This window comes from Numenius arquata, chromosome 6 (assembly GCF_964106895.1).
Source record: "Numenius arquata chromosome 6, bNumArq3.hap1.1, whole genome shotgun sequence".
Lineage (NCBI taxonomy): Eukaryota > Metazoa > Chordata > Aves > Charadriiformes > Scolopacidae > Numenius > Numenius arquata.
The window spans coordinates 11,513,938-11,526,923 of NC_133581.1; the positions used below are offsets into that span (position 1 = coordinate 11,513,938).

At 45.2% G+C, this 12,986-nt stretch overlaps 1 protein-coding gene across 1 annotated transcript; it reads left to right on the forward strand.

Moving 5' to 3' along the window:
* Positions 1–271: 271 nt before the first annotated feature.
* Positions 272–4,835, forward strand: LOC141466252 (alpha-1-antiproteinase 2-like). The gene is made up of 4 exons (XM_074150083.1): positions 272–937; positions 1,895–2,165; positions 3,791–3,938; positions 4,588–4,835. Exons 1-4 carry the CDS (start codon positions 289–291, stop codon positions 4,780–4,782), a joined length of 1,263 nt encoding a protein of 420 aa, XP_074006184.1. The 5' UTR covers positions 272–288; the 3' UTR covers positions 4,783–4,835.
* The last annotated feature ends 8,151 nt before the right edge of the window (positions 4,836–12,986 follow it).

The window sequence follows — 12,986 nt, forward strand, 5'->3', positions numbered from 1 at the left end:
TCTGGCCTGCTGAGGGTGCTGTGTATTCAGCTAATCCATGCTGAATTTTGCCTTTGCAGGTATTTAGGGTGAGGGTGGCAGAACAAGTTAGCGGAGACTTGCCAGGAGGCCTGGGAAAATAAAAAAAAAAAAATCTGGCAAGAGTTGGAGAACATGGAAACTGAGGACGAAAGAAAGAGATAAGATTTCATATTCAGTGGGAATGACAGATTAACTATTTCTACTTAATTAATTTACTTACCTTAGTAATAGCTTCTCCTTTTCTCCATAGGATTTTAATACAAGAAGATGAAGATCACAGTCTACATAAGTTTGCTGCTGGCTGGGCTTCATGCTGTTGCCCATAGTCAGGTCCCACCCAGCCACCACAATGGACATGATCCAAATGAACATAAATACCGCATGCATCACAGAGGTGAGGCGATCGCTTGCCTCAAACTAGTGCCAAACAATGCTGACTTCGCATTTCAATTTTTTAAAGAGGTTACACTGGAGGCACCTAATAAGAACATTTTCTTCTCTCCTGTAAGCATCTCCACTGCATTTGCAATGCTGGCCCTAGGGGCTAGATCAACCACTCAGACTCAGATCCTGGAAGGACTCAGCTTCAACCTTACAGAGATTCAGGAGAAAGAGATACATGAAGGCTTCCACAACCTCATCCACATGCTGAGCCATCCCGAGAATGGGGTCCAGCTCAACATGGGGAATGCCATCTTTCTAACAGAGAAGCTGAAACCTCTAAAAAAGTTTTTAGATGATGCCAAAGCTCTGTATCAGCTGGAGGCTTTTACCACTGACTTTAGCAATCCCACGGAGTCTGAGAAGCAGATCAATGACTATATAGAGAGGAAAACACATGGGAAAATTACTCATTTGGTCAAGGACATGGATCCACAGACTGTAATGCTTCTGGCTAGCTTTGTTTTTTTTAAAGGTAAGTCCTCTAGGATTCACATTCACATTATTCATTCTTATCAACAGATCTAATGTCAGCTACCTCATTTGGAAATTGCTCTGGAGGAAATGCCAAACGCTCTTTGCTGGGCGGGGAAAGCCCCTAATGGCATATTGGAGGTGGTGAAGAGATGGCGAAGAGGTGGCAGGACCCTGCTCGGCAAAGGAAGGCAGCCAGAGGCCACACAGGCTTGTGTTCTCTTTGTGGCAGCCTGAGCTCGCTTTCATGAGTTTAGCTGTAACTCTGATTGCCCCATATTCTTCATTTTTTTCAGTGAAGGCGCTGAGACACACGCATGACCTAATCCTTTTAATGCCTCTCTTTAAAAGTCTGCATGATTCAATGGCCTAATTTACTACATACTCCTTTGGGTTTTTTTCATGTCAGTCTCCTTTATGTATGCACACTAACATTTATGTATGGAAGAAGCTAATAATGAACAGGGCAGGACATTTTAAGGAACAAAGTGGAAACATGGTGCATTTCTGATGTGAGTTAGATGATGTGCTCTTAAGCCAAACACAACAGCACTCAGATATGAGATCCTACATTAATTTTATCTACAAATTGAGGCTTATGATTAAAGTCAATAGAAATGAAATTCATACAGTATATGAGTATATAGATGGTGTCAGGTAAGCCCTTGACAACTTACAGAAAGGCCACTTAGATCACCTGAACAGAAAAGTAGTGGTAAGTACAAAGAAAATGCCTAATTAGTTCATTACTAGCATCTGAAAAAATAAAGTGAAATTGGAGTCTAATGCACTCTTTTGATCAGGTAAAGATTCTTGCCTTACTGTGTTTGAAAATTCTGAATTTAACAAATGGAGGAATTTTGTTCCTAGGAGGAATATAATTACTAGTTATAAATAACTCAGTTTATGATGGGATGGGACATGGGACATTCAGCTGCATTCTCCTTCTTTGTATTAGGCAACTGGGAAAAGCCTTTTAAACCAGAGCACACCGAAGAAAGAGAGTTCTTTGTGGATGCCGAAACTACTGTGAAAGTCCCTATGATGCACCAGACAGGCAGATTCGACTTCTATTTTGACAAGGAGCTGTCATGCACCGTGATACAGCTTCATTATAATGGGAGTGCTACTGCATTTCTGGTTCTGCCAGCAAAAGGGAAAATGAAGAAGTTAGAGCAAACTCTGGTCAAGGAAGTCATTCAGGAATGGTCAGACCACCTCTTCCAGAGGTAATCTTCTGCCAGTCAGCTGCAGCAGCACCTAGGTTTATAGTCTTCTTTCTTTTTTGGGAATGCAAACACTATGAACTTGCTGATTCTGGGAACTGAGTGGGTTATTTTTGGCTTGTGCACCCTAGCTGTAAAAATCTTGCAGCTGGTTGGTATTTAACTACTCTCTTGTTGATGCCTGAGTGACTTGCTGCTCCTCCCAGCAGAGCGGAGACCATCCTGATGAGCTCCCGGGAGTCCCAAATAGCAAGCCTAGATTGGCATTTCTAAAACAGCCCCTTGACTGAGTGGGAAGGTGGCAATTCTAAGGCAAATCGCCTACACTGAGGTTTCAGCTAATGTGTTTTACCTCTCATATGTCACTGACACACTGTGACTCAGACCTATGTCTAAACCTTAAATAAACCATAACTTAAACACTTTGTAGTAATGCATACATGTGTAATATGTCCTACACAAATATCTTCCTTGCAAGAGCCCTTGCAGCACACAGTGGTTGCTAGAACCGGCTAGTGATTAATTGTGGGTGTCCTGATTTTCTGGCATTTTGTTTTTGAAACTATAAAAATCTAATGAGGTTCTGTTAGTTCCTACCATTGACACTAGCATCAGCTAACACGTTTTACAACCCTGTTTGTCTGGGAGGGAAGAGACCTTAGCACCAGTTGATGAGTAATATCAAGTTAATACGTGCATAATTTACCAAGCTCTGCCCTGATTCACAACTAATAAGGCTGTGCAGTTCACACCCATAATTCTTGGTGCATCATTATAGAAATGCCAGCACAGTTAATAAAAAAATAATGAGTAGCAAATTGGATCTGAGCTAATAACGTGATACCTCAAATATGAAAAATAAAAATGTATAATTCTCAGCTGCAAAATCAGGAAAATCCTTATCTAAATGAATTTTTGGTGCAAGGTCCTTCAAGATCAACATAGGAATAAATTCTTCATGGGAGAAGCTGTAAGAACCAAATGGCAATTTCAGTTCTACTATTATGTTGATGCCAGTGCTAATACATTTGATCCCTTCATCTTCTAGTGCACTGGGCAGTATCACATAAAGGGTACAGCAGTGGGGTTTGGATCGCTTTTGTTTTGCTGTTCAACCCAAGCCGTCTCTGGGTGAGACAACAAAAGACTTGAGCTACCTAAAGGGTAATCACTGCAGTAGGTGACTTGGAAGCTCCAAGGATCCCTAGGCAGGGCACAAAGAGAAATCCAACAGGAAGCGTGCTAAGCAGGAGCTGCCTACAGATAGCCCACAGTCAAAGGCAAACTCGATCATGGCCAGGCTACAGGAAGAAGACATTTAGAGGACAGGGTGTCCAAAGGTGCAGGCAGCAGGGCACAGACCTTCCCTGGAGCCATGCCAAGTGCTACAGTTGTGCCAAAACCACTGCTTTGCTTCAAATTGCTGGGGTTTGCCACACATCTCCCCAAGCAGACTGTGTCCCACCTGAGGTCTCCACCTGCTTGAGCGACATAGGCTGTCACCGCCATACCTCATCTTCTCTGGATGTGAGGGGACACTCATGGGAATTAGAACAGCTTTCTTACTATCGTTTACCTCGGTGAAAAATCCTTCTCACGACCTTCTGTGTTTCTCTTCTACCTAACAGACTGTTGAGTCTCTACTTCCCCAAATTTTCTATTTCCGGGAACTATGAGATAACAAACACCCTTAGCAAGATGGGAATTGTGGATGTGTTCACTGACCAGGCAGATCTCTCTGGCATCACCGGAGCCCCAGAGCTGAAGGTTTCTAAAGTAAGTCCATGGCTGTTTGCCCTCTCCTTTCCTTCACGAACGTGTGGGAAAACCCCTCTGTGGTAGCATCCAGAAACACCAGCTAAATACAGCTCCCAGCTTCCCAGTTTGCCTGCAGCTAGGCTCACCCTGGCCTCAGCCTGCAAGCTTACAAGAGGAGTTTGGCCCTTGGTGGCAGTGGTTACCAGATCTGATTAGTTTACTGCACATCTGTTTTCTTTTTTTTTCAAGACTGTATCACCCAAGATTTCTTTGATAGTACCTGGAACATGAGAGGAACATCAACCCCCAGCTCCTTGAGAGGAGCTGCTAACACTCCCAGGCACACCACCGCCTGTCCTCTCACCCTGGAGACTCAGTTTCAGAGGTGCAGACAAACTCTTGGAAGCGGAGCCTCCAGTCTCCATCCAATCTTTGGGGCAGAGGAAAAATAGTCTGGGACTATTTTGGTGTTTGAGGAGATTTCTGTAGCTCTGTCCTGGTCCTCATTTAAAGCAGCCATGACTACAACAACAGAGCTCACATCTCTGCTGCCCCTAATCACTCGTCAGTGGATCCTTCCAAAGCACGGCTGCTTTAAAAGGGGTCTGATTCATCTCTCCGGTGGCTGTTGTCTGCCCAGAATGACTGTTTGGTTTTTCCTTCCCAGGTTGTTCATAAGGCTGCTCTGGATGTTGATGAGAAGGGTACTGAGGCAGCAGCAGCAACCACTGTTGAGATAATGGCAACGTCTCTTCCTCCAACCATTGAATTCAACCGCCCCTTCCTCATGCTGATTTTCGATAGAGACACAAACAGTACCCTCTTCATAGGAAAAATAGTTAACCCGACTATCACTAGCTGAAGTGACATATGAATTCTGCTTGCTATTACTGATTAAAGAAGATGCAAAACTGCATGACGTGATTTATTTCCATTTGTAACAGCTTAGTATATGGTTCTTTTTTAGCAAGAGTTTTCATTCTATGCCATTATAAAAATCTATTGGTATCGACCATGACACTTGCTTAAAAGGAAGCAAGGAAAATGTTTTAAATTCAGCTAGCAAAGAATGTCTTTTTTACTTGACTGGAAGCCAAGGAAAGACTTACGAATTGCCAGCATTCAGAGAGAGGCATTTGTATCACAACTGAAGACTCCTGCTTAATATGTGGTTGTCAACCAGAACAGCAGATAAAATGATTAACAGTCTTGCAAACAAAGCAGAAGTGGTTGTAACTTACCATAAGTAAGTAAACAAGAGATGGGAAGAGTTGGATCAACAATGCAGGGTCATGGGAAACTGAAGCTTCTAATGGAGACAGCACTGGGAATGTGAAAAGCTGTTTTCAACACAGAAAGAAATCTGCTTTCTTCAGCAGAAACCTTTTATCATTTTTGGTATTAATCTAGCAGCAAATATTCCTGAGTTTCTTGCAGCTCAAAACAGAGCAGGAGGATCAAATCTTGAACCTGAAGACTTTCAACCTCATATTGCCAATTCGACAGACTTGGATAGCCCATGTGAGTAGCTGACTTCTCACAGGTGTATCCATCAGTGGTCAGAAGGAGGATGTAGCTGGATGGGCAGGTATTTAGATGAGCTATTTAGATGGCAATTACACAACCATACCATCAGCTAAGATTTGTGGAAAATGTATAATGAGGATCTAGAAAAATGTAGATATTTCAAGCACTGTCGTTTTACAGCCAAAAAAGTAAGTAGGGAGCACCCAATAAGCAGATCTCCTGACCTAGGGGGTGGTGGCAGGCACCCAGGTAGGACATAGGGTAGCTTGAGGGCTGGCTGGTAACCACTTTCAACATACTTTTCTTGGCAACAGGTACCAGAAAAAGCACAGTTGCCCCTTTCTTACCTATAGTTGTGGTTTTTGGAAGGAGATGAAATGGTGTCACGGCATCTGGAATCGCACTGGGAGCAGTCAAAATGCTTGGGAAGCTAACACAGTCTCAGCAAGGTCTTGTGTGTCCTCTGTGAAATTGAGAGCAAATGTGATTTCATCGGTCTGGCACAAAGCACTGTCTCCCCTTTCACAGTCAAAAGGAAAGCCCCCTTTCTGCTCTTTATTCCTAGTAAAAAGCTCCTGTTAACTCTCACACATGGTGCTTGATGGTGGTTTTTGACTAAATAGGAACAGTCTCTGTATTGATAAGCATATGAACAACTCGCAAGCATTGATGGCAGGACTCCCAGTGAAGGAGATGCATGTGTGGTATTTCATCTTCCTGGCTCCTTCCTGCAATCACGTCCATCTGTTTGGGCGGCTTTGTGGCCCATCAACAATAATTCACAAAGCACTGTATCTGACTGTGCAGGTTTCTTGTCTTCCCGAAACAGGACCACACAGTGCAGCATCGATAGGGTCAGTCTTAGCCATTATCGCTCCTACCGTTAACTGCTGTTAAAGAACAGGCATTCAGCAAAGCAACAGTAAAACCTTTAGGGATGAGGGAGCTCAAAGAGGTGGGATCCCTACCTATGTATTGAGTTCCTTAGAGGCACAACAATTTGCACCAGTTGAAAAACTGACATAATTGATTTTAGTAGAGTGATCTTCAGTTTACATCGAGAAATGTGGAAGAAACAGAGATCCCAGATGCAGAGTTACCTGTGGCAGCTGCAAGACTAAATATTGCTCGCTCTCTTGTAAAGCATTGTGAGTGGATGGAGACATATACATAGAAATGCAGCATAGGAGGAGGAAGGTTGTCCCCATGTGGTTCTGGGAGAGATCTGAAGATCAAGATAATCCCTCACATTAGCCAAATCAGCTTTTGCAGGCTGTTAATCCATATTTTGGGAAAGAGATTCCTTTCTTTCTTACCCTCAGTATGTTGGTGCTCCCACAGACACATGTCCCCTTCAGAAGCAGGATGTGGGAATTCTGTTTTCCTCCCATATTCCAGGAAAATAAGCCCACAAGGCCATAGAAGGGAGGTGCAGGGGCAGATAAAGCTGCCATGCAGAACTGGTACTTCACAGCTTGTGTTGCCACTCTCACTGCATCTCCTGTATGATCTCTCTGTGTTTCTAAAATGCGTTGGAGAGGTTGCAGGGGTAGCGTGTGACACAATACCTGTGTGCTGGCCATGGGAAAACAGATCAGTGGTGACGAGAGGTGTCTGCCGTTCCCACAGAGGATCTCCTCCCAATGTTAAGATCGGTGCCTGGGAGCCATCTGCCAGACTTGCTTCATCAGGCAACGGCTCCTGGTGTATTGACATCGTGCTGTAATTTTCCACTGCAGGATCTGCCAGAGACAGTGTTGAAGAAGAGGCAGGCACCACACTTAGCACAAAAGAGCAGCAGACAGCTTGCTCCCTGCCTACATCCGTGCTGTGCTGCACCATTTGTTATGTGGCCCGTTCTCATTCCTCCCCCCCCCCAACAATCCACCAAGTCCTACTCTCCTAATCCTGCTCTCGTCGCTGCAAGCAACACCAAACAGATTTTCCCTATTACGCTCGCTTTTGACGTTTCCTCTCTGCACCAAGATCTTTTTCACAGCCTCCCACTCTCCCTCCTGCAGACTAACATTTTATCCCTCTCACCCATCCGCACCATTTGTTCATGAGGGAGGTGGACGCTGCCAGCTCGGCTGTAGCGCCTGCTCCACCAGCAGGTCCTGGTCTCCTCCTTCCCAAGAAACGGAGGGCGAGAGGCAACTGGGCTCCTCGCCTCCTGCGGAGCACCTCGAGGGCACTTACAGCAGAGCAGGGAAGGCTGGGCAAAAGGGCAGGACTTCAGGCCACTACACTATTCCCACTCAGTGTGATGGGCAGCATGTGGATATAAATGAGCCTGAGGTGCATCTCGGGAGCAATTAATGACCAGGTTCCTTAGCCATTGACACAGCTAATGAGCATGGGGACAGGACTCAGCTGTGCTTGTGGTGATCCCAGGTTTGGGCGACCCGGTTGTTCCCTGGCCAGATGTAATGCCCCGTTTCATTGATTGCACCAGGGCTATGCCATTGGCTGCAGCCCAACAGCCTCCAAGTGCTCCAAATATTCCAAGGACTTGGGGGTGTTGGTTGATGAGAAGCTCAACATGAGCTGGCAATGTGTGCTCACAGCCCAGAGCGCCAACTGCATCCTGGGCTGCATCAAAAGCAGCGTGGCCAGCAGGTCAAGGGAGGTGATTCTGCCCCTCTGCTCTACTCCCTGGCTCATACACTGTTTCTTGAAGGAGATTTTTTGGGTTACATTTTTCTCTTTTCTCACCATCATCCAAGGCTGTACCTGAAGGAAGGGAACAAAAACTCCCCTCGCTTCCTGCCCCACATCCTTCAGCACCCTTACAAACGGGAGTCAAGGGAGGAACTCCTCATTTACACTTCAGGTAAGTGTAATCTGATAGCTCTTTTTCAGCATGAAGTCATGTTTCAGCATGGGTCAACATAGCCTTTAGCCTTGCAAATACAGCAGCGTCGTTGCTTTTAACACAGCTACATGCTTTGTGTTAAACAGCACAGGCCTCAGTTCTCTGTGCTTGTCGGGCTTTGCTTGGACTTGTCTCCTGGCCTGCCTGGGGTTTTGGTTTAGCTTCTTTGTTTGTAACAGTAATTATTCAGCAATCAGGTGCTATTACCTAATTAGTTTAACTTTTTCCGTAGCTTTATACGATTGCATAGTGTAACATTTACATATTGTTACACATACAGATATTTCTGTAACTAGAAGCTATTAAGAACAAGTAGTTATTCTGCATAGAGTGAAGTGTTTATGGCCCTGAAATGAAAAATGAAGGAGCACAGGCATGGCAGGATGACAGCAGGGGACTTGAGAGTACAGGCGCAGGATGACACTGGAGGCCTCAGGACTATAATCAGCTCTCCAGCACTCACTGGTCATCACAGGATTGCAGCCTTGGGAGCTGGGTAAAACCAGCTTAGGGGACAACTAGGAGAACAGAGATTGAGTACCCAGTTTATGTAAAACACAGCACAGGTAGTAAACTCGGGTGTAATGTGGACCTGTGAACCAATGAAGGAAGAGCAAGGGGTAGAGCATGTGAGCAAATGTATAAAAATGACCCCAAGCAGACCCCAGAGCACAGAGGTTGCACCCACCACCCTTGTACTGCTCCCAGCGAGGATGCAGGACGGCCGTCATACCGGCCCCTTCCATCGACCTGAGGAACCGGTGGGGCAGAGAAAGGGTGAGCAAAACACCAGAGAATGCGGAAAATACTAAAAAGTTTGTATTAGTTTTAACTATACATAACCTGAGATATAAGCCTTAGTATTGTAAAAGCTCATGGATCAATATGGGACAAAAAGCAAAAGTTGGTGCAAGAGGAAGAGGGACTCAAAGCAAGGAGACAGTCCTGGGTGTCAGCCAGGTCCCCATCCTCCTCCAAGGACCTTTGCTTGGCCAGCCCTCTCATTAAGCCCCCACCACATGTCAGACCACAGGACTTCCAGCTCTTCCCCACAGCTGGGCAGCAAGACCGCAGGGGAAGGCTGACAAAGGGCCAGCCACGTCCTGGAGGGAGAAGATCTGTGTGGCTGCAGGGAGAGACCCTGAATGCCCCAACTCCCTCTGGGTAAAAGGGGACATCCCCAGGCAGGAGGCTGTGACCCACGCCCCAGGGACCTTCTGGCTGACCAATCTGAGGATAACAGGCTCTCCTCCACTCTGTTGAGGTAGTCAGAGGAGACCTGTCCAGTATTTCAAACCGCTTTGTTAATCTGGAAACCAAGGAAGGCAGTACAACAGGCATCAATATGACTCTTTTTATCTTATCTGATACACTGATACTCTGTTATTCAGTCACTAGGTATTTAGCAATTTGACCACAAGCACCTTTCCCTCCTTCCCCCCCCCCCCCCCCCAATAGCCATAAGAAATACGATTTCATCATTATTTATTCTGTCTTATCTTGCCTCTACTCACTGACAAGGGACAGCAGCTCACCAAGAGGAATTGAAATCACAGCTAAAAACTCTTGGAGGTTGCTTTCTTCATGGTTACACGGAAAAACTATTTAAAAACAAATCTTCCCAGCTATAAATGACTGTGACTGTCCTTCTGTGACAGCTACACAGAAGTTGCTGTGGCAAAACCCCTGTGCGCTCATTCATGTATGTAAAAAATCACCACTCCCAGAGCATCCAGCCCCTAAACGCTTTTGTTGCTGCTGGGGCACTGATGACAGCCAGCTTTTTTAAGGACAGCTTGTTGCAGGCCAGGTGCAAACGTGGTGGTGTGGTTTATTAGTTGTAGGAGACCAGCGTGAAAATCTGTTTGTGTTTGTGATCGTACTCCAGGCAACCTGAGTATTTGAAGTACTTGTGTTACAGCTTGATCTATTTCTATCCATTCCTGGGTTTGCTATGGTTTTTTTACACACAGAAGCTATTTACCTGTTAAACGATGCAGCTAAGAGATTATCAGACCACCTAGTGTGTTGAAATAGCTGGCTTCAAAGTGGGGGAGATAACTTTAACTAACGTAACATGTTTGGCCACAGGTAAAAGTCTAGCGTGACTTAATATTTGTATAATATCCAAAAATTTAACACAAGCTTTAACAATATATACTAGAGGGATTTATTTCTCATATTCTCAAAATGTATCCTGAGTTCCTCATACAGCAGTGGGGAAAAGATACACTTCTGGAGTGGCTTCGCAGTGGAACTGAGCTCAGCCCATCACGCTGAGCAGCGAGGGTGATGTCGTCCCACGTAGCCCACCAGCATCAGTCAGGGAAGCCTGTCTGAGTCAGTAGCCTTCCCAAACAGGCAGATCTCATATGTGTTTTCCTTTGTGAAGTCGACTTCCTCTGGTCACAGACGAAAAACTTCCTAATGATTCCAGATTTTAGTGAAATACAAAAGCTCAAAAGAAAAGCTCAAAAGTTCAAGAAACAGAGGGTGTGTTTAACTTGGTAGCTGCAGAAAAGCTCAGCCGCCCTGGTTAGCACGACGTTAGGTCCCAGTCCGATTGTTGGTCCAGGAGGGGTTCGTAATGATTCCGAGGGTGCAATTAAGCAGCTCAGTCTGCTTCTGCCCATGGCCACCAGGACTGACGGTGCTGGAGCCAAGCCTGGCTACATTTGAGGCCACTTAGGTTGAGAAAACAGGGGTATCCCTACAGTGGGGGCTGAGGATAAATGGGAGCTTGGGGTGGAAGGAGGCACGGGGTTGTGGCTCCCAGCCTCACAGCCAAGTGAAGAGCCACAGGCTGTGATGCAAGAGCCCCGGTGTCACCTGCCCCATGCTCCTGCCTGTGCTGTCCTTCCCCAGGCAGCACAGATGAGGATGGCAGGGAAAGGAGAGACTTCCATGAAGCTGAAAGTCTGAAGTCAGGAGTACAAGTGTGTTTGCTGCTACAGTCAGAGGCGCGATCTCCCCTGCAGAAGTACTGACTTCCAAATGTCCCCTTTAACCTGATGAGAGCAAACCCCACATTTTTAGGATGTGACAAGTGGGATCGCCATATCATTGCAGAATCAAAAATAGACACTTCCAGACTGCTAGCACATTGTGTTTCAGCTTAGTTCTGCCTACCATGTATATCATACCGTAACCAATGCAGGCTACATTTACCAACACGGGACATATCTCAGTGGCTCGTTAACCACTTACTTCAAGACAAGGTGAATCTCACACCCCATGCAGATGGAGAAGTGACCAGGACCATATGACAAGGTAGCACAAAATCTGGACATTTTTGAGATTACTGGGAGACTGTGATGATACCACTTTATAATAAAAGATTCTCCCCAGCTCAAATGCATCCACCAATGCATGACTCCTCAGCTTCCTTCCCCAGATCTGCAATTTACCACCATTCCTGAACAAACCCTGGCTAACAGGCAAAAGGACACAGCCCAGGTCCTGCCAGCTCTGCACCTCTTTGCTCGATGTCCTGGCATTTAGCTATGTTCAGTGTCATTGTATTTGTTTCCTACAGATGCATTGACACAAATGCATATGCACCTGCACATACAAACACACACGCTGCCCTCTGTTGTATGTTTTGTGGTCACAAAAGTGTTAACTGCTGTTATTATAATTAAACCAAATGACTGTACAGAAGATTGTGGCTAAGACACTCCCAACGTGCAGTGGACATTCTATGAAAAAATGCTTTGCTAGCTTATATCATTGTTTTCCAGTCTCTCAGGGTAAATTTAAGATAACCCTCATGTTTGCATTGCAGTGAGCATGCTGACTTTGCATACTTCTTCCACCCCCATGCCCTATCGCTTGGTTTTAAACTAGGAGATAAAACTCCGGGCAAAGACTCCATTGTACATCTTATTTTTCTTTTCAGCAGAACTGAAAAAGGGAAGAGGCATCTACCTTTCATGAGTGCTTAGGACCAATTTTCCAGCCTGGTTTCAGCTTTTGCTTTTGCAACCTCATCTGTTAGAGCTTGTTTGCTTGCAGGCTTTCAGTATCATGCTGGAGACTGGCCTCAACACCTGCATCTATCACATCTACTTGAACTAGATGTGCTCTTACCAACATAAACTCCAGCATGTGCATAATTAATTACTAAATTTGTCCTTGCCTGGGTAAGGACAGTAATACAGTTATGTCATTATACAACTGCTTCATGCGGAGACTGTTTATGCCACTTCCCCTGAGCAGCACGGGCAATACTGCTATAAGCACAGCTGTACCAGTACAATTGCTCCTACAGGGACTCTTGCACTGGCTCAGCTCTCAGTGAGAACTCAAAACCCATCACAGCATGGCTGGTCTGGGCATGCCTGGGGTAAAAGCTGCTCTGTAAGTCAGGGGTATGGGAGTCACACAGAGACAGGGCGGGCAACATATCCACTCCTGTGATGCCAGCTAGCAGTGGATGCTATGAGCTTTGCAAGGCTTCACATGTTGAATTTTGGTCAAAAAGGCAGAAACAGTTGCACTGATTTCCAAAAATTATATTTGATTAATAATTCCACCTTCACATTAAAATTGTATGCAAACAAGAAGGTTCTGCTATGATCTAAAGGATTTGTTTAAAGCAATATAGTTCTAGAGTCAAAATGTTCCATACCAAAACTTTTGTTCTAGTATAAGATATCCTTTTA

What these genes read in the sequence shown, in the direction of transcription:
- LOC141466252 (XM_074150083.1), top strand. Translation starts at nt 289, where the DNA reads ATGAAGATCACAGTCTACATAAGTTTGCTGCTGGCTGGGCTTCATGCT. An exon ending in TCAGACCACCTCTTCCAGAG is followed by an intron (nt 2,166 to 3,790) that starts GTAATCTTCTGC and finishes TCTACCTAACAG; the next exon opens with ACTGTTGAGTCTCTACTTCC. An exon ending in CAGAGCTGAAGGTTTCTAAA is followed by an intron (nt 3,939 to 4,587) that starts GTAAGTCCATGG and finishes TTTCCTTCCCAG; the next exon opens with GTTGTTCATAAGGCTGCTCT.